General features: G+C 43.1%; 1 protein-coding gene, 1 long non-coding RNA gene and 1 other non-coding gene across 9 annotated transcripts in view; all 3 read right to left on the reverse strand.

Annotated features, from left to right (window-relative positions):
- Positions 1–11,290, reverse strand: part of EP400 (E1A binding protein p400) — a 46,435-nt gene extending 35,145 nt beyond the window's left edge. The window contains exons 1-4 of the mRNA XM_066562039.1: positions 11,211–11,290; positions 8,009–9,361; positions 2,117–2,207; positions 501–883 (exon numbers count right to left, since the gene is read on the reverse strand). Coding sequence (XP_066418136.1) covers positions 501–883; positions 2,117–2,207; positions 8,009–9,331 — 1,797 coding nt within the window. The 5' untranslated portion in view covers positions 9,332–9,361; positions 11,211–11,290. The remainder of the gene's footprint in view (positions 1–500; positions 884–2,116; positions 2,208–8,008; positions 9,362–11,210) is intronic.
- A 110-nt stretch (positions 11,291–11,400) lies between these two features.
- On the reverse strand, positions 11,401–21,259 carry LOC136564467 (uncharacterized). 7 transcript variants are annotated; one of them, XR_010784717.1, is made up of 9 exons: positions 20,509–21,259; positions 19,533–19,680; positions 19,246–19,301; positions 18,296–18,482; positions 17,537–17,700; positions 15,158–15,283; positions 13,707–13,886; positions 12,584–13,245; positions 11,401–11,946 (listed from the first exon to the last, which is right to left on the reverse strand). It is a non-coding gene; the product is annotated as an uncharacterized lncRNA (long non-coding RNA). The 7 variants fall into 7 exon arrangements; XR_010784713.1 differs by lacking the exon at positions 19,246–19,301 and having other exon boundaries at positions 12,947–13,029; positions 13,136–13,245; positions 19,464–19,680; XR_010784712.1 differs by lacking the exon at positions 19,246–19,301 and having other exon boundaries at positions 12,584–13,029; positions 13,136–13,245; positions 19,464–19,680.
- On the reverse strand, positions 14,363–14,500 carry LOC136564536 (small nucleolar RNA SNORA49). Its single transcript, XR_010784725.1, has one exon. It is a non-coding gene; the product is annotated as a small nucleolar RNA SNORA49 (small nucleolar RNA).
- Positions 21,260–21,329: the final 70 nt, after the last annotated feature.

The raw sequence follows: 21,329 nt of genomic DNA on the forward strand, positions 1-21,329 counted from the left end.
CCAAGAAACACACTGGTTACTGATGAGGTGAGGATTCAATACTTAATCTACACTAGAGCAGAACATAATGGAGACTTTAACTTAATAACAAATGTACACTTGTGTCACAATACGACACAAAATGACACACGCTGAGATGTCTAAGGCAAAAAAGGTGCATTTATTTCTGGACTTTGATATTTATAGAATTCTAAAAATGACCATGGATTGGAGGACGAAATTACTACTTCTCCAACCACACTGGTCAAACTAACAGTTTATCAATTTTCTCCTCTTCCAGAAAGGAATGCAACGCAATCATTATTTACATGAAAAGTGCATGAGAAACTCTATCACAAAAATGTAAACGTCAGAAGAACTTTAGAAGAACTTTAAGAGAACAGGGTGACACACCTGCATTTTCACAAGGAAAGGATTTAATTGTCCAGTGGAATTAAGAGATGAAGACAGCACTTTTAGGTTTTACTGGCCATGGAAACAAACCCATGTCTACTCCATACCTGTTGCTGTATGGCAGCTTGTGGCTGTGACACTTGGCCGGGCGCCTGTCCCTGCACGTGGATCGCTGGTGGCACCTGCTGCTGCAGCGGCGCTGGAAGCGGGGCGGCCGTCAGGGGCACGCTTTGGGGCTGGATCTTCACCTGGATCTGGGGCTGGGCTGGAGGCTCCACCAGCTGGGGCTGCTGCTGCTGTGGCAGCTGCAGGGTGGCGGGCAGTGACGCCATGGGGACGCTGGCGGGCTGCAGGCGCGCGGGCAGCTGCGGCGGCGGCGTGTGCAGGCTGGCCGCGTTCTGCACCGGGGGGCCCTTGGAGGGGTCGTACTGCTGCTGGCTCTGCTTCTGCCCCGTCAGCTGCACCGTCTGCGGAGTGGGAGGCATCCCTCCTGCAGGGCAAGAGGAAACATGCAGGTGAGATTAAAACATTAAAATGTCCGATGCTCTCTGTGGATTTAAGGAGGAAATCGACTGCGAATAGAGTGGTTTTGTTACTTACTTTGCCACAAGACACCATCACTTGAAAATACCACATCACAATCACAAAATAAATCACCATTACAATAAACAACGAAGTGCTTCATGCACAGGACTGTAACTAAAATTTGGAGCACAGCAACTAAAAAAGAGCATGTCATTATAGGTCTTCTAAATTTCGTATACTCAAAAAAAAAAAAAAGGAGTGGTGAACTAATGGAATTTAACCTAAAATACCAGCATGAAGTCTAAATACTACTAAGTCTTTCTAAGAACACATTCACTCTAACACATATTCTAAAGCTTGGCATGACTAATGAATAAAAATTTGTCATGATGTTCCAATTAGATGGTTTCCTTTTCAAAAATCATTGGTTCAGTTCCAGAATTCTCAGATTGGCCATTTTGCATCAGCACCTGTGACGTATTTCCATGCCCACATGCACCTTTGGAGCCCGTCACTCAGCTCCTTAAACGAACCAGGCATTGCATACCAAGTATTAATTTACATGGAGAAGTGTGTGGTGGGACTAGGATCTTGGCAGGCCAGAAGCCAAAGTTTCTAGTTCCATCACCAACATCTCCTTGTGAAATTAATGTGCAACTGGCATGTGGTGACACAGTACCTTGTGCCGTTGGCATTAGCTGTTGAAGAGGAACTCCTGAAGCCACACCCGGGTGCTGAAAAACCATCCCATGACGGCCCACTTCAATTCGTGGTCTCTTAGACGAATCTGTGATATTCAAATTCCATTTATGGCATGGTATAATGGAATGGGTTCAATTTTACAAAGCAAACTACTACACATGACTCCACCGTCAGCTCCGAAAGCTACAACTACTGTACATGTGTAGCATTTATGAAGAACATGCTCCAGGGCCAGAGTCCCTCTGACTTCAAGTTGGCCATCTCCAATCTTCTCAGCCAGAACAATCAACCTAACCATGTCTCCATGCCTGCCAAATCCAGGCCTATCTACTGGGAGTGGAGTGCACTCTTCCCACAGTACCAGTCACACAGTAGATAGTCCTAAGGATCTGGTGATTCCCAAGGTGAGGCAAAAATGTATTTTTGAACAGTTGGCTCCGATCACTGTTTGGAGAAAAAAAGAGGATGGAAGTGGAGTTGTGCCTGTGGAACATACCTGCTGGTGCAAGGGCCTGCTGCTGTCTCTTAAAAGCTTCAATCTCTATGGTGCTCACAGTCCCCGGCGCTGGAGTCCCTGTATGCGTTTGCTACAGGGAAAAGAAAACAAATCACAGAGGTTCAATCTGCAGATGGTCTGACACCAGGAGAGAATTTATAAGCAGATCTAAGGAAGTCAGCGCAGAAAAAGTCCTTCAGAACAGCTGTACAACAAAGGAAACAAGACTCATTCAGTATCTGCTATGAAGTTTTAGTTATCCACAATGCACAAATACTCTTTGTAGAGGTTTAATTTTACAGTGATTAAGTTGTTTATATATAATGACAACTACATTTTGTTAAGTGATACCAAACTCAGGAAAATGGGATATGTAAAAAACAAACTTGCCCAGAATTTTTTGGTTTGGGTTTTTTTTTTAAGTAATGGAAATTTTCATTAGTGTACTATATCTGTGTGAAACATCAGTAACACAAATTCATCCTCATCCTGAAAATAGCTTGAGCTTATTTGAGTCTCCAGCTCTCTCAGGATAGAGCTTTGTGAGAGTTACCATTGAAATATTTCAGGAAAAAGCTAGGAAGATGGAATAAAGAACCTCAGCCAAGGTACACAATTTCCAGTTCCAGTTTTCCAGATGCTGGACTTGTACCTGTTTGCACAGCTGGCAAAATGAGTCTCATGAATAAACTCAGTGAGGAGAAACAACATTGCCCTAAGGCTAAGGTGACATCAGAGCTCACCAGAAATTACTATCCATTTTGTCTGAGGATAAACAGCACACAAACTATGAATTAACAAGCCTGGAAGAGCACTGTTGATATTGAGATGCAAAAGGAATCACTGGGCTCTGATTCAGCAAGCCGAAATTTAGCTTCAGTAAGATTACACAGTGCATTCAAACTTTATTTGTAAATCACTACATTTAATATCAGCAATGATGGCAAGAACCTGTCCCAGAGAATCCTTTCAGCATCAAGCACAGGTGACAGGCTCACATACAGGATTACTGAAGCAACAAATTCGGGTATATGACAATTTTAATGCTCTTTGGGCCCTCAACATTCTGGCAAGTACCTATTAATGTCCATAAGTGTCTGTGCAATCCAATTCCTTTCAGTGAGTTTCCAAGTAATTTTTAAATTCTCCTCAGTATTTGGTTATGCTGTACCAAATATTTTACTGTGAAACTTAATATGAGAAAAATAAGGGCTATCCCAAAAACTGTCATAAGAGATTCCATCAGAAAATACAAAGACAGAGTTTATGTATGGCAGTCTCTGCATCCTGGGAAATGAATTAATTTAGCACTCTAGTTCTCAAAGTGTACTTTTCTAATGGTTAGACCTTAAACATGTTGAGGTATAGTAAGGGTTTGCAAATGTTCAATTTTTTTATGACAACATAGAAAGACATTAATTTCCCAGAATTTTTTGTTTTACTTTATTCAGAGGTATTTTCTCCTCTGATTTTTACCAAAACTTTACCAATGTAAATTAAACCCACAGAGGTAAACACCAGTCTGTATTGAAATAAATCACAGCAGTGACATCCTGCATCTTCAGTGCTTCACTGCATGCTATTAATAATCACAGCCAACATCACCTACAATGACTGGGTTTCAAATGCTCCTTTTTGAGCTGAATATATCTCATGCCCCTCAGACTCAATCAATAGCTATGAATTAATAACACTTAATCTCTCTGCTGCTCTAAGGGCATTTGCAGCTACTCCAGCGATACAGCTACAGCCTTAAGATGTAAATTCTGGTTTTAAGTGTCTCTGACTCATATTCACAGTTCACTGCCATTTCACATTCAATAGGGATTAAGTTTTCAAATATTTGTCTTGTCACAAGGTAGACATGCAGCATATTTTAGGTTCAACAGCCAGTGTCTGGCAGAACATCATAGACCTGGGCATTCACAGAATTTTCAAAATAAGCCACAAGAATTGATTAGGCAAATGCTACTGAATTGACTAACAAATTCAGTTTATGTCCCATTTGCATCAGATGCTGCTGGGACATCAGTTTAAGAAATTATATTCTTCAAACTCCACATTAAATGCCATTTATCTCACCTCCTCTCTCCCTCTGGATGACTGCATACTCACAGTTTCAGGCTGTATGTCTACTTTAGGATTTTTGAGTGACATTTGCTTAAGAATATGCCTCCCAGCTGCATTATCACCATGTAATTTAGGCCAGACTCTTCAGAGAGCAGACAGGTTATGTCTTCAAAAATTGCAGTCACATACCAATAATATTAGACTAAAACTGTCCCAACTTTAATTAAAATAATGTAGCTGTCCCGAGGTCATGATTATGCAGCATGCACACAATAATCACTCTGAGCACTGCACTTCTGCACTGGGATTTGAATGGTGATGCTGATTGGGACACATTATTTCTCCATAAACAGTTGCAAAGAGCAAGACTGATGGAAAGAAATGCCACTTTCTGTTAGCAGTTTGTGCTAAAAGGTCAGTACCACACAGAGAGCTTTGTGCATTTTTAGCATGAACCAGTTTCCCTGAAACTGAATGGTACAATACCTTCAAAAGTCTCACCACTGCTGCAGCTACAGCTTGTGGTAACCCTAATCACTACAATGAATAACCTGATATAATATTAGGTATTTTAAACAGCTTAAATGAAGCCTGACTACCTAAGAAGACTTCCAAGACATGTCAGTACTGGCCCTCAGGAAGAGCTCCCAGTGCAATCCCCTTTGCTGCACAACTCCTTTGTACAATATCACAGGGAACATCCCATTTGTTACACACAAGAACACAGCCCATCCTGTATTTCATTTCACTTTCCACTTCCAAAGCCCAGATAAAGGCAGCAGAGCGTGTACAGCAGAGCCCTGCAACACCTGCTAAGCATATCGTTGAGCTAAAAGGTAAATATTTTAGTTGCAGATGGAATTAGGGTATATTACTTCTCAGGGTACATATGCAGTGATGTCTGGGTAACAGAGTTGAAGGCAGCTGCATAAAACCACACTGAACTGAAAAGCTGTATCATCACTGATCCACAAACATTTTAACTGATTATCACATTTATTTCTTAGCTTTCTCCAGCATTCCTCATGAAAAAAGAAAAAAAAATCGTTAAAAAGGACTTTTTTAATAAAAATAAGCACTTCTGTTTCTTCTTTCCAATATTTATGGCAGAGCTAATGGAAAGCAGTTAATTATTTAAAACAAATTGTGTCAGAGGATTAGTACTGTTGTTTAATACATTTCAGGAAAGGCAAATCCAAAACCTTCTGTAGCCACACTCAAAACCTTTAATACATAAGGGGAAGAAAAAAAAAGAAAAGAATTTTAGAAGAAATCCACAATTACAATGCCACAGACAAAGAATCCATATCATCACTACGCAGAATGCACAAATGAACCAAATGCATTAGGGATACAAAGACAAACAAACCAAAGTGAAAACATTCAAGCTGAAAGTTAATGCAATAAGCCAGCAACCTGGAGACAAAGCTTTAACTTCCTCAAGGCTTCAGTTATACTGATGCATTTGAAGACTGCAGAGGTTTTTTGATTTTGTTTAGATGATAAGGGATGGGCTCTTGGGAAAATTCTAATTCATCTAAGAAATATCAAATCTGAATGAAGAAAAAAAATCTGGGATGAAACTACATTTTAGAACCATTGAAAAGTACCTGAAATGGTTGCTGCTGGGATGAAAAAGCAGCAGAAACATTTGGAGGAAGCTGGGTTGCTATAGCGACAGGAGTACCAGTCTGCCCATCCTTTCCTGTCACAACCTTTACCTGAGAGAAATATTTTGGGAAAAAAAAAAGAAGGGAGAATCATTTTCTTTTTAGAAGTTTTTCTTTTTTTAAAATGTTCAACACACTCCTTTGGTACTGATGGCACCTCACTGAAGAGGGGATAATAACTAAACCACCACCAGTACAGCTTGTTTTGAGCACAGCCCATTTTTAGAGTTCTGTCTTACTTTTAATAGCAGAACAGAGCACAGCCTTGACTGTTTATTGTGACTGTTTATTGTGACTTCTGTCACTGGAAACGTTTTCTTAAATCCAGTTAACATAAAAGTGTGCTTTAAATTGAATGATTGCTGCTGCTAACAGACAACAAATTAGCATGACAGACAGTTTGAACGTAAGAGAGCTTCAACATTTATTTAAGCAATGAGCACAAGCCACCATTCACTCTCCCCTCCAATTCCCAAAGAAATCAACCTTCCAGGCAAGGGATGAAGCACGTTGCTTTAGCAGAAAGTGATAGAGGGGAGGGGGAAATAAAACAGAAGACGACAACAAAATACAAAGAAAGAACATACTCAAAAGGTATCTTAATCTTTCAGAAGGATTCATCACTTGAAAACACATAAGGACTTTTGCTGTTGCACTTTGCAAAATTCTCCAGCAGTTACAGGGACAAGAAGCTTCCACAAACAAAAGAGGATCCACCACGAGAAGGCAGCGAAGTACAGCAAATTCTCAACCCAAAACACCACGGGGTAGAGACTGAACTCATTTAAAGTGTAGTACCACCACTGACTTCAAGGAACCTGTACCATTTACACCCACTAAAGATCCCTCAAAGTGTGCAGATGGTAGTTAAAAATACCTGGTTATTTCAGCTGACAAACACGTAACCCAACAAGAACACCTAAACAATTTGACAAAACACAAACCAGGTGAAAAAAAATACTGAATATCCATTGTCAATAAATTACAGTAACAGGCTAGCTTTTATGTTACTATATAAAGTAATGATTCCTTTAAAATTGTCAGTAACTGTCACAAGCAGAAATATATTTTACCTAATTAAGAAGCTTATACAACAAAGTACTGGACAAATTAAACTTCAGCCATTATTCTGTTAAAATTTCCCACTAATTCCAACTGAAGGTATGATTGCTAATGATTCATACCTAAGAACCATTAAATTTGAGAGAAGGCACTCATTTCCACAGGGTATTCAAAGACACACAAGGTTCTTTACAAAATATTGGTTCTTCTACAAACTGGCAGCTACATAATTCACAAATTTTAGAAGATATTTATGAGTGCCAAGAGGTGCAGGGGCATCAGTTCTACCTGCCCTGCTGCAACCACTTGCCACGTTGGCTTGAGGGCAGGCTCTGCACCAGCCCAGTGCTCCAGCACCCACAGATGGGTACAAAAGTGCAGGAAAAGCTGCACAGCACCTGTTTGTGGCGAGCTTCTTTCAAGCTCTTTGCCATCAATAAGCAGTGAATTCAAGTTAGTAATTTAAACCTTTGCGTAAGTAACAAAGTGAACTTGTCAATGTCCAGTCTGTAAGTGCTGGTTGTTAATTCTTTAAACAGCAGCTCACACACAGAGCTCCAGGGCGCCCTGAATAATGTAATACATGACTGTGGACCCTTACACATGTTCTCCCTCACTAATTAGATTAATTCACATTTTTTGTTGGTTGCAGCAACATTGAACTTCAGTTACATCTATGATTAGAACTCACATGAGTCAGGTTAACCTCTTGTAATGCTTTTGCTCATTCTTTTTTGGTTTGTCCAAGTCTAGCTAAGTGAAATTCAAACTACAATTCCTAGTCATAACCATTCTGAGAGCTGAAAACCATGTCCACACTTCTACCATCTTTATTTGTGTGCAGCTAGGACAGTTAAAGCTCTCTCTCTATGCTTTTACTTTAAATCCAAAAATCTAACAGCATACTCAAACCAACCCATTGAATCACACTACCCAGCAGAACTGCACTCTTTCAGGCCAACTATTTTATGAAAAACTACTATACTTCACCAAGCAAAAATTATTTTTCATGTCCTGTCCCTTTCTTTAATAATTCACAATCCCAGTGCTACAACTTCATCTATGATTTTATTCCAACAAAGTGTCTTACCTCATCATTGATGACCTCAGATTGTTCTTCCTCTTCTTCCTCCTCCAGATCCAAGTCATTTTGCCTCAGGTATGCTTGCAGAGGAACACAATGTTTCTTCTTAAAAGCTAAAAAGTCCATCATATTCCCTTGAAGATGTTGCAGGAAAAACAGTTCAATCAAACATTCCTTAAAAGTTTCCTTAAGAATTTCCATCTGCTTGTGGTGATGATCCAAACATAGTTTTCTCATTTGAGCAGTTTCTTGGTTGGCAGGAGGAATCTCCTCCAACTTTTTGGGCTGTTTTTTCACCGCTGTGTTAGCTGTAGGAGTGAGAGGAAGACTCGACAGCCCCTGTGGCACAGTGGCCCGTGAAGGACTTGTGGGAGGAGGAGGTGATGTCATTCCAAACGCACTCGGTCCTCCAACTCCTGCTATCAATCCACCAGAAGTCCTGTCAAATCCAATGGGTCTACTCAGCTGCTGCCCTTGAAGCACTTGCTGCTGCTGTTGCATTAGCTGCCCCTGGATAATATTGCTGATTTGGGGTGGCAAGCTGGTTGTCGTGATGTGGCCCGGGCTAGTCAAAGACTGCATGTTTGCCCCGCTGGCCACGGGGCTCTGAGGGCCGAGGTGGTGGATGGTGCCCCCAGACTGCGAGTGCGGCTGCGAGAGCCGGCGCTCCCTCACGGTGCCGGGCGGGCCGGACGATGGCAGCTGCACCTGTGCAGCAGCTCCTTGAGCAATCTGTGCAATCCCTGGTCCTTCCTGGTACACGAAGTGCCCGCCGTTGGAAGGGCTCAGGCTGATCTGCCTCACGAGCACGCTGGCATCCACAAAGCCTCTGGTGGGGCTCTGGCTGCACATGCCCAGGCCGGGCCCGGGGGTGCCCGCGCGGACGTTGGGCAGCGCCTGCACCGGCACCGGGTTGGGCTGGGTGGGGCTCTGGGACTGCACCTGCTGGGGCAGCGGAGAGGTGACCTGGATGTACGAGGGGGAGCCGTGCTCAAAGCGCCTCTGCTGGGGGCTGAACTGAAAGCTGGGGGACGTGGGGTTTGGCAGCGGCAGCGGGGTGAGCGTGATCTGCTGGTTGCCTGAGGCCACCGGGCCCACATTCTGCAGGGTGATGTTCACGTTCTGCCCGGCCACGGGGCTGCGGCTCATGATGAACTGCTGGATCTGGTAACTGGGCGACTGCGGCGCCGAGGGGCTCGCGGAGGGCGCGAAGGAGGCTGCGGGGGACTGGGGTAAGTTGGCCTGCTGTTCTTCTCCCTCACTGCCCGTGAAGGACCTGGACCTCTGGAGCTGGCGCTGGGCATTCTGAGGACCATTGCCATGGTGCATTCTCACTGATCTAAGGTTTTACAGTATAGTCTAAAGAAATACACAGAAACAGACATTCAGGGAATGTAAAAACTCTTCTGCAACTGAAACCATTTAGTTACAACTAGAAAGATTACCTTACAGTAAGAACACTGTTATCTGGGTTTTGCAGTTACTTAAAATGTTTCGAATGATCCAAAACCCTCAGCACAACCAAATCTCACTTAAATCCCTCATAAATTTCTCTAGCTAATACTGCTATTGAATAGTCTTACAAATGTTGTGTTCCCCTTAGCTAGGCAGAATGACTTCAAGTAATAAAAAAAAGAACAGGACTTTTTCCCTTGCTGTGGAACTTCAAGAAAAAACGGTCTCCAGCATCAAAGGCATCTACTCTTTTTTCATGTTCATTATTACCAATGTTTCCGTGCTTTTAACTCTTAATGCATAGTTATTGTAATTGCTAAAACATATAGTTCATTGTTTCAACAGCAACTAAAAATAAGAAGATGGACAGACTATTCAACTTTATTGTTCGAACTACTGAAGGCCAAGTCATCCTAATGGATGTAAAACTACTGTACTTGATCCTCAACTTTGCCTTCTCTTTCCTTCAGAACACAAAAAGAGATGAAAATTAACCAAATCTGCATTTCATTTAAAATGCTGTTTATTGAGTCAAGCTACCCAGAAATTCCAAAACGTTCTGGTTTTGTATTTCAATCACAGACAAACAAAAATTCCAATGACATGCACTGACAGGTAGATTCAGGGCTGGGAGTCACACAGAAATAGCAGCAAGAGAAAACGAAACCTGATGTTTTTTTTTTTTTCCTTTCAAAATCTCTCCCCTCTTTTAAAAGCAACACTTTCACTTTTAGCACTTCAGGCCAAACACACACAAACAAACATGCCGCCACTCCTTTGTGTTCCTAACTCCAAGTTGGTCGCAGGCGGCAACAGGCAGCAGCACCTCGGCACGGCAGCGCTGCTGGGAAGCGGCGGGATGCAGCTGCCGGCTCTCCCGCTGCCCAGGCACGGAGCACATCACAGCCAGCGCTGCCCTGCCCTGCGCTGTCTGCAGCCATCCGCCCAAGCCCTGCGGATGGAGATTCCCTTCCTTGCCCCGGGAGAGAGGCGGCTGTCCGGGAAGGTGGAGCAGAGCAGCGCTGTCACACACGTGCCAGCAGCGACAGGGGGCCGAGAGCCCGGGACCTCCCGTGCCGGGGGTACCGCGGAGCGCAGCCGGCACAGCGGCTCCTCCGGCCGGGTTCCGCCTCTCCCGCACCGGGGCTCACCCGGCGGGTCTCAGCTTTCCGCACCGGGTCTCGGCTCTCCCACTCTCCGGAGCTCAAACATGAGCGAGCGAGCTCCGTAGAGCGGGAAGAGGAAAAAGCTACACTCCTTACAGGCCGCTTTTCTAAAAGATTTAACAATACTGCTGTTCTTCGAGGTATTGTGGTTATTTCACAGCGCCGACACCAAATAATTAAGATTCAAAAGATACCACTAGCAACAAGGTCTTATTATTTTAATTACCCGCACCTCACTAACACTTACGGCCCCGGTGAAAACACTTAATTAATTACAGGCCGATAAGGGAGGTCCCGAAGCAGGGATCGCCTTTTGTGTGCGAGCAGCGCGGCGGGGCCGCCCGGCCGGGGGCGAAGCCCGGCCCCGCCGCCGCTCCGCGGGAGCGCCCCCCGCCCGGAGCTCCCCCCGCCGGGGCCGCGCTCCCCCGGCCCGGCCCGGCCCTGCCCGCCCCGCGTCCCCCGCCCCGCGCCGGGCGGGCCCGTCCCTCCGCGGCCGCCCCCGGTGCGGCGGCGGGACCGGCGGGGGCCGTTCGGGGCGGAGCGGGGCGCGCAGCCGGGCCCGGGCGGGCCCTGCGGGCCGCACTTACCGCGGGCGCCGCGGGTTCCATTCGCTGCGGGCAGGAAGCGCGGGCGGGGGCGCCGCTACCAGCGCCGGCAGGAGACAAACCGCGTCCCGCCGCGCCTGCGCCGCCACCCGCGGGCCGCGCCGCGCCTGCGCCAGGCCCGCGCCTGCGCGCTCCGTGGAGCGGGCCCTGTCGCGATAGGAACGGCCTCGGCGACAGTGCAGAGAAATGATATTTATTGGAGCAGAGGCAGGGCAGGGGAAGCAGCCAGCAAAGGGCAGTTTCTGTCCGCGCACGAAGCGAGGCTGTCGCTACTCTTCAATACACGGTGTGAAAAGCCGCACTTGCAGCTGGCGGGGCTTGAGCCCCCAGGGCAGGAGAGGCTGGGAGCGCCCGGAGCGGGGCCGGCCGGGGAACAACGGAGATGGAGCGGCTGGAGCATCTCCGATGCGCTGTTGAGCCCCGAGCTGAGAGGGAGCCCCATCCCCGTCTGTCAGGGCGTGCAGGGAGCGCGGAGCACGGCCGGCTCTGCTCGGTGGTGCAGGTGACAGGACAAGAGACAACGCGCACTCACTGATGCTCAGGAGGGTCCACCCGGACATGAGGAAGGACTTTGGTACATCACATGGAGCCGCACTTCAGGCTTTTCTTTACATCAACACAAGCACAGATTTGATTCTTGGACAGTAAACACTACTTAAGGCTCAAGATCATCACAGAGCCTTTGATGAGAAAAAGGTCCCCGTGAAATTCATTCGTGCTTAAGAGAAAAGAAATTCACCAATCAGACCACCAGTGATTTACTGTTAAATCTGAGAAAATATTGACGGTAAAAGTAAACTTAGAGAAATCTATTTGAGGAACTTCTTTTTTTAGTAGTCATTGTCATCCACTCAAAGTGATTTATACAGATTTGAATACACTCAGAATTCTGGTGGTTTGCACAGGCTTGTCTAACACAAAGAGGATGACCACCTACATTCTGGAATAAATACAAAGTGAAGGCTTAGGTACCAAAATTACATAATCAAAAGTGCCCTGTCTCCAAATTCATACTTATCAATAGTCTTGACTGAAAACAATTCACATCCTACCACGAAAAAGTTAAAATAAACAGCTCCCCTCCCTTACTTTTAACACACTGGTAGTGCAAAATGACACATCCAAGGTCGTATTGTCATTACATTGGGGAAATTCATATTCCTAAGTGTATGGAAATGTAATAAATATAACCTATATTAGTCATACTGTTAGGAGAATGTATTTACTAACATTTGTTTGTATACCAAGCTATTCAAAATTCTAAAATCTAGTTATGTTTTTGCTGAGTAAACACTCATGTAGTACTCTAACAGCAATGAGGAATTAAAAAGGGAAAAAAAACCAACAATAAAGACCCCAAAAGCTCCCAAGTCCTCACAATGGTTCAACTTAAACCCTCCTTCCCCTCTGGACCTGCAATGGTTTTTATGTAACAATTTTGGTGTTGCTTTGGAGAGTGATAAACATTGTTGCAAGAGTTAACCACATCACTGATGTGATCCAAGACCTTTAAGAAAAAACACAAAAATAATTTAGTCATCCTCAAATCAAGTTTAGAAAAGTCAGATTACAGATGTATTTGGCACCTTTTGCTTCAGATGTTGCTTTTGATTGATAAAAACAATGTAAATAAAAGGGTAACATTATCATTGGAACAAGCAAATCTTTATTACAATTTATCAATATCAATATTATCAATATTCATTAGATATTGTTACCTTCTGATTTTCTATATGAGCTGACAGTTCAGGATTTCTACTCAATTTAACCATGAACATACACCACTGGTTCCCAAAGAAGCCTAGAAATAAATAAACCACCACCTTTTCAAAATTGTCTCAGATCTAGTAAACACTTATTTTTTATGTATCATCAACTAACTGCTCACATTCTTAATGTTACAGTACCTGGGATAAAAAGCCTGTTGAACAATGCCCTCCATGAGCAGCCAGTTCTTGAATCATGTTTAATACTCTTTTTCAACAGCCTCTCTTCAATAGAATCACCACTTACAAACCTGTAAAACAAAGAAACCCATTACATTCCTTGTGCACTCAGCACATCCTTCCAAGGCAAGAAACACTTGAGAGAAGCTTTCAAATACATCTTAGACCTACACACACAGCATCTCATCACTGGATCTGAAACTCAGTGATAATCAAGAATGACATATTTTGTTTATCAAGGGCTGAAAACACCCATATTTATTTTGGCTGCCCCAACACACAAGTCCAGATGGTTTGTTAGATGAAAGTGGGAGGGAAAGACAGGAACAGAAGCAGCAGTGTGGGAAGGACGTGATTTTTATTTTCCCCCTAGTTTGAAGGGAAGGGGTATGATAAAATCTTTGAAGGCATCTCGAAAGACCAAGTTACTTAAACTACCAGGGTGACCTCAACCAAAAATCCTAGTTTCTCCCCTAATCATCTTCTCTCTGCTTTTGATTTTAAAGCACTGATTTCTTAGCATGAAATTCACCTGTATGTGTGGCTATCTCTGCCTCTTGCTCTTCTGTCACACCATCCCATCTCTGTGTCCATCAGTGTCATAGAAGACAAGAGGAATCACATCTGTGTGACTGCCACCTGTGCAGGGAGTGTGGGAAGACAGGACAGCACAGAAGGATCACTTCTCTCGGTTGAAGCTTTTTCTGAATTCCTAAAATGGGGGAACAAGCAACTTAACTACAAATTGACATTAATATAGGATAAATCTCTAAACAAACTTTTTTTAACAGAGTGAGAAGATTGGAAAAATTGCTTTCTCATTACTTCCACAACCTACATTAAGCGTGCAAACATTTCAAGTTATCTTACTGCCCACATTACAGATCTACACAGTTCATAATTAATCTATCATTTAAACTCTTAATTTATGGTGCAGTCAGCCATATAAAATCTGAATATCTATTACAAGTAATCACATCATGGCCTCATCAGCACATCTGACTGAATTGTTATTCCTGCACAAGCTCCATCATTTTTCTTGTCTATTGACTAAATCAAATCCCTTCTGTTGTGCTGCCTTGTGTTGCTTTAAGGCAAAGTATTCTTTTATGTTTTATACTGCATCTAACAGAAAGCATAATGATGCAATTAGGAATAAAAAATAAGAAAAAACTTCAATATTTTGTTAATGTTTGCTCAAATTGTAGGCCCCAGAGGATACAGAGAATCTTACTGGGGAGGGAAAGGAGCAGACTTTCAATTTATCCTCAGGCAATGCCAGGGCACTCCACAAAAATAAAAGCCCCTGGAGTAAGGCTGAGGAACTGCCAACATAAAAACACCAACTACACTTAAAGTACTAACAATGTAAATAGCTACAGATAATGAAAGCAAAAGCAAATTAATCAAATGGCTATTGTGAAAAAAAACATCTGCATTTGAAGCACAAATTGCTCATAAACGTAGGATAACTAGTGGCATACTCCTTGGAAACACCCTAGATGCCTCATCAAATAGTAATATGACTGACATACTTCATATATAATTACATATTTGAGCTACAGCTACATACATAATTTGCTTCAATAAATAAGGAAATTATGTAAATGAATCTTGCAAATGTCTTAAACTTCCCTTTAGCATTTTCCCTCCCACCATGAGCATCTACTCACTATGAGCTTGAGGAAGAGATCCTCTTACCAGATAATGCCAGCTGAGAGCACCACTCTCACTAACTCATTCACATGGGGAAATGGAAATTCAGAAAAGCTCCAGGATGCTGAGCATTGCAATCATCTGTGTCAAAATCAGCACCTGCTGTCCCTTCTGCTTTCAGCTGCCAAAGCAGGACAGCCAGAGCTCCCAGCTTGCCTGGTTATGAGTGAGAAGCTGAGGGTTCTGCAGGTGACACTCACGATCAGAGACAGCCCCTGCACACAGGTGTGGCCAGTGGTGGGTGTTCAATACCTGAATCATCAATACCTGCACCATCTCTGCTCCTCGAGACTGAACTGCAGGGGTTGCATTCCACGGGTCCATGGGTAAGAAGGATTTGCTCCATACAAACAGGGAGGAGCAACAGCTACAGCTGGGAACACACACGGATCTCTATAAAACAAATCAAAACTTTGTTATACTGATTTTTAACTGCTTAGGCTATTAACTACCCCAAACCAGTAATATTTGCAAAGAAGCACAAAGCACTTGGCTAAAGGTAATAGAAAGTAAATCAGGACATGTAGTTTTAAGTTGACATCAAGTAAATGAAAAAAAAAATGAAGAGGAAATTATACTATCCATAAAGTTACCAAGAGAAGCTTATTACAACTCCTACTTCTTTTTTGTCAGCATTAACACAACAAATACAAGATATGTCAAAATAAAGTAGAATTGTTATATAACTAATAACAGTTGCCATGGAACTATTGAGAGTTTCAGATCCTAGAATGATCCAAAATTATACATCTGGCATGCAAATAGGCTCAGCATAGAGGAATGTAGCCTGCAAAAGGGATAAAACAAGGCAGCCTATTTTGCATTTAGCATTTTACAGTTGTTCACATAAATACCCTGTTCTGGAGGGTAGCACACACCCAACAAATCTGTGCAAAGACTGCACATGGACTTGCCTCAATTACCTGGTAGTAATAATAATAATAATAATAATAATAATAATAATAATAATAATAATAATAATAATCTTTCAGGGCAATCTGCTGCTGTTCCAATGGCAGAATGAGTTCCTGCAATGGATCCTTACAGCCTCTGAGGTGCTGGAGCATGGAAGGCAATTTGCAAAGCCAGCCCAGCAACACTTGTTAATCCTGGCAAAACAATGCTGAGAGATTTTTCTTTCACTGATCCAAGGGCAAGTTTCCAACAGGTCTCTGCCATACAGGGGGGTTCTGGAACAATGACACTCATTCCAGAAATATATTTTGTCCAGGTGTTGCTTCAGTTGTCTCTTTCTTCTGGAATACCCCTTAAATTCAAAATTCTTCTCTGAATCTATTGTGACCAGATAAAACTTATGCAAAAAACAAATTTGAAAATAAGGATAATTTAGCTCATGCAAGAGTTCTATGAATGGAGAATAGAGCAGGAGAAAAGCTGACACTTGTGATACAAGGACAAATGTTTGCTTTGGTATTGCAATGAAAAATAAATCTGCTTTTCTAGTTTATGCCTACTGGCAAAAATATTATTTTTAGTCAGTAATCTAAGCTAAAAGAGGTACCCAGCTGAAGAGCATAGAGCAGGAGGGATTCTGCTTCTCTCAACACACAGAAGAAACACACTATCCTGTAAAATTCAAATACACCAAATGCTCTGATCTCCAAAGGATTACATGGAAGGGGCATGACAGAACTGCCATATCCCTTAGTCATCTTTGGAGTCTGGAGACAGCAAGAGAGCTCCCCAAAAAATGCTAATTAGGGTCAAACTTCTTAATGGAGCAAAGCTTTAACTATGGGTACAGTTTCAAAAGCCCTGCAGTTGTAAGAGCTGATTTCACAATCACTGGTTTGTGTAGGCTATTTCCAGGAAAGCAAAGATGTCTAAACAGAAAAAGAATGAGTTCTTCTTCTGTTTTACAAATATACTTCAGCTGTCCCTTCCAAGTCCTTACCTTCATGAACTGCCAATGCTCTCTTCTGGCAGAACAGCCTAAGAACATGAGGGACATCCTCCTTGTCACCTGTCACAGCCACGTGTCACACAAGCTGTCTTGGGCTTCACTGACCCTACTCTCCTCATTCCAGGCTAATTTATTGTAAGATTTAACTCTACACTGCTCTACAGCAGAATTACATTGGCTTTAAGACTCGAAATTGAACCCTCCTAACTTCTCTTCTGAGGGAAGGCTCAGGAGCAAAAATCAAATAAGCTCAAAATTTAACTGAGCATTTTTTTTCTCCCTCTGTCCTTCCCTCCCCTTCTCCCCCCCCCCAAAAAAAATCTTTAAGTGTTTTGCAAGTACATCTGAAAATGTACTTAACTAGAAGGAGAAGATTTAATTATTCTGCTTAGGAAACTACTCCAGAAGTAATTTTCAGTGTTTGATCAAAACCACAAGTGACTTAAACTCTTGAGTGTGGCCAGAAAGATCAAAACTGAGCTTTCATGAATGAAAAGAACTATTAAGCAGTAACAAGCACTCTGCTTTCCCTCAGAAGACTGAGGGAGAAGGCTTTAAAGGCATAAAGTCTTTAGCAGTGATCAGTTTGGAAACAAAAGATAAAAAAAATAAACAAATAATTCTGAATAAACCCTCTCAGCCCTCACAAATATTACTCTTTTTCATCTGTTACTTAAAAAAAAAATCAATAAAAATAAATCAATAATTTGAACACTACATACCTGTTTGGTTGGAGCTTCACTGGTTCAAGCCTGGGTGATGAAGGGGAGCAGGAGATCTCTTCAATAAACTTTCCAGTTACCTTCAGTTTTGGCAGCATTTGTGCTTCATAGCAAATGATTTGGTTTTCCATTCCAATCACATCAAATAGAGACCAGTCTGTGTGCTTAAATTACAGTAAAAGAAAAAAAACAAAACACAAAGTAAAGAAGTATTTTACTACTCTTCTGCTGCAGTTTAAAAAAATAATAGCAATAATAGCACAGTATCTGAGAATGATGAAAAAGCTCCCAGCTGATGGCAGAATTAAAGTGGAACTGGAAGAGCCCCGTGTCATGTGACACTGCAGAGAGCAGCTGCTGTTACTTTAAAAGGTTCCAAGAGCCCACACATGGAAATAGAGCATTGTGCTCATGTTACCAGGAGTCACAAACAGGGCAGCACCCTCAAATGACAAGCTCTGCAGTTAATTCAATGCTTGTAATTAAAACATTTGTCTTTATAGAACTGACATTCCAGACCCTCTTGACACATTTACCCTAAAATAAAACCATAAAATTATTTTAAGTTTTATACCCAATTCTATCTAAAAAGCACATTTCTAAAGAAAAAAAATAATAATTACAACCCCTTTAGGAGTACTGTTTAAAATTTACAAACAGTGGAAAGGCAACCCCAAACTCCCAGATCCCCAGTGATCACATCCTGACCATGTAAATGCTGCCTATTATTTTCTGGTTGAAAATATCAAATCACATTACTCTCTTGGCAGTTATCATCTTTCATCTTCTTTCTTGAAAAAAATCTGTTGCCATCCACTGCATTTCTTCCAAAAGATAAATCATGGTGTGATTTGTGCTGTAGGGCCTCATGGAGTTTGGGCAGAGGTTTCAGAGATCAAAAACTTTCCTTCCCCAGTGCTGCTGTTTGCTGCAGAATTTCATTTTCCTTCAAGTAAACATAATAAAACTTATGTTTCCTACTGCACAACACAAAACCAAGACAGACACTGTGAAAAATGTTACATGGACAATCAATAGAAACAATTATCCAGTCCTTGGAAACATTCCATGGTGTTTGAAGTTGCACTTTATTAAAAGAAAATGAACAATGCATTTTGTGCAGCTTTTTGTAAAGTTTCTGAAGGACTTTGTGAGGCAGAAGTTAGATGAGAAATCAGTAGAGAATCTTGGGATGCAGAGCTACTCAGTCTTGAGAACTTTTGGTTTTCCTCCTAAAATATGGTACCCCTAGATCCCATCAGAAGGGCTGGCTGATTCAGTGAGAAATTTCACAGAATTTAAATACTCTGCCAGATGGCAGATGGACAAAATTCCCCAAAAAGTTCATCTAAAACACACATTTAGTTTCTGGCATTTTGATTAACACATGTAAGCATCCTGCAACAGCTGGCAAGTCAGCACAAGCAGCACAAATTTTCATTGTCATCCCCCCTCCCCCCTTATTTTAAAATGGTGCCTAAAAATTTAAAATAATGGATTCTGTTTAATTAAATCTCCTTCTAGGGCTTCATTACAGGAACAAATGCTACTTCCCTAGAGAACATGTCTGATTCCTTCTCACCCCTTTCCTTTCTTCAAGAAAAATCATGTATATCTGCAGCACTAATTAAAACCAAATGAGAGGCACAGGTATTCACAGAGCATTCTAAATTTAAATTAATACAAAATCTTTTTGTAAAGATTCATACCCAGCTGAGCTATACCACAGATGTCTGAAGAAAATTATCAGGCTTGGCAAAGTCACCTGCAAAAAAATACTGGAATTATTTGCTCCCTTCTCCCCAGGCTGGAGTGATAAATTCTGCCATCCACAAAGTCTCCACACAAAACACCAAGGTCAGCACTCCTCAAACAAGATAATATACAAATGTTGTATTTATAAATGTTGTATAATACACAAATATACCTGTTGTTGTGAGGGAACTGGAGCTGGGACCACAAGCACATGGTTCTTATCCCACCCTGCTGGTTGTACCTGCTGGGGCAGAGCTGGGTTCCTGCTGTGTGCAGCACGTAAGGAATTAAGCAGATTTGACAAATTTGGTCCATTTTGCTGTTGGTTTTCCTCCTGGCTGATCTGCTGAGCCACTTGAAGGACAGAAGGCATTCCACCTGCAGAGAGACTGTTAAAATGGCAATTTCAGTAAAGAAAATAGTGAAATGACAAAGAGAACCAAAGAAAGTGGCAATACAGCCTGTTACAAAGCTGGTGAAATCAGCTTTCCACCACACCCCAACAGACCTGCCTGCCTGGAAGCTCTGAGGTGTGACTCAATCAGCAAGTCAGTCTAGGATGCACTTACCCACTCCTGAAGCTGACAAGATCTTTGCTAACAACACCCTGCAGAGAGCTGACAGCTACACACAACCAATCTCTATCAGGGTATCAAATGACCAAAAGGGAAAAATTTCATGCAACAACATTAATTAAGGAAAGCAACAAATTGGGCTCAGAGGGTACAAATTTAAACCCGACGTATGGAAAATGAGATGTGCAGCACTTACTAGGATCTCTAAGATTTTCTCCAGAGGGTTTTTAAAATGTGTAACAATTGGTAGTGGATATAATGTTACAATTACAGAAAATCTCATTAAAGCAGTTATCTTTAATTACAAAGCTTAAAACTTACATGTAATCTTCAATCATTAATATAAGCACTAGATGTAACAGCATTATTTTAAAGTTCATGCCTTTTTTTTTCTAATTGCTGTCAGAACTAATTATGAGTCTCTATGTGAAGTACTATTTTGGAACTGAATAAAGTTTTACCTAATAAAGTGTCTCATTATCAATAAAATGGTGCATTGGACTACCACTTCCAAGGCTCTACCCATTTCTATATCTTGATTTAAATTTTACATTCACTTAATTTTGCTACAGAATGGGGGTTATGGTTGCAGAATTGCTTCCTGCACAACTGTAAAGGGAGTTGATCTCAATGGTCACTGACCTTTTAACCCAAATTAACCACTTGAATTCTTCATGGTCCCAGTAGATTTATCCAGTTGCTGCAGCTCATTCCGAGTCTGGACTGGATATGTTTGTACTTCGAAGATGCAGGATGGCCAAATTTCGGCTTTCTCCAGCCCAGGGACTCACGGGCTGCAGTCAGGGAGAGAGGCCAGTGCTGTCACACGCACGGGAGGTGACGGCAGCTGTGACAGGAGGGACTGCCAGGTGTCACCGCTGCCAGCTCCAGAGCAGCGGGGCGGGATGGTCCGGGCTGTAAAGGCCATTCCAGCCCGGTACGCGGGGCGCCGGCGCTGCCCCGGAGCAGAGCAGGGCTGGGCAGTGCCCTCAGAGCGCTGCGTGCCCGCTCCCCGGCACCGGCACCGGCACCAACCTCCGCCAGAGACGGGTGTGCCCTGTCCCCGCACCGCCCTGTGCCACCACCGCACGGCCTGAGCCGCTCCGCACGCCATGGATTACCCCCGTTATCCCTGTGACATCCCGCACAGCCTGAGCCGCTCCGTACGCCATGGATTACCCCCGTTATCCCTGTGACATCCCGCACGGCCTGAGCCGCTCCGCACGCCATGGATTACCCCCGTTATCCCTGTGACATCCCGCACAGCCTGAGCCGCTCCGCACGCCATGGATTACCCCCTACACTCCTGTGACATCCCCCACACCCCGCACAGCCTGAGCCGCTCCGCACGCCATGTACTACCCTGTACACACTGTGACATCCCGCACACCCCGCACAGCCCCCGCACAGCCTGAGCCACTCCGCACGCCATGTACTACCCCCGTACACCCTGCGACATCCCG

Source organism: Molothrus aeneus, chromosome 18 (genome assembly GCF_037042795.1).
Source record: "Molothrus aeneus isolate 106 chromosome 18, BPBGC_Maene_1.0, whole genome shotgun sequence".
Taxonomy (NCBI): domain Eukaryota; kingdom Metazoa; phylum Chordata; class Aves; order Passeriformes; family Icteridae; genus Molothrus; species Molothrus aeneus.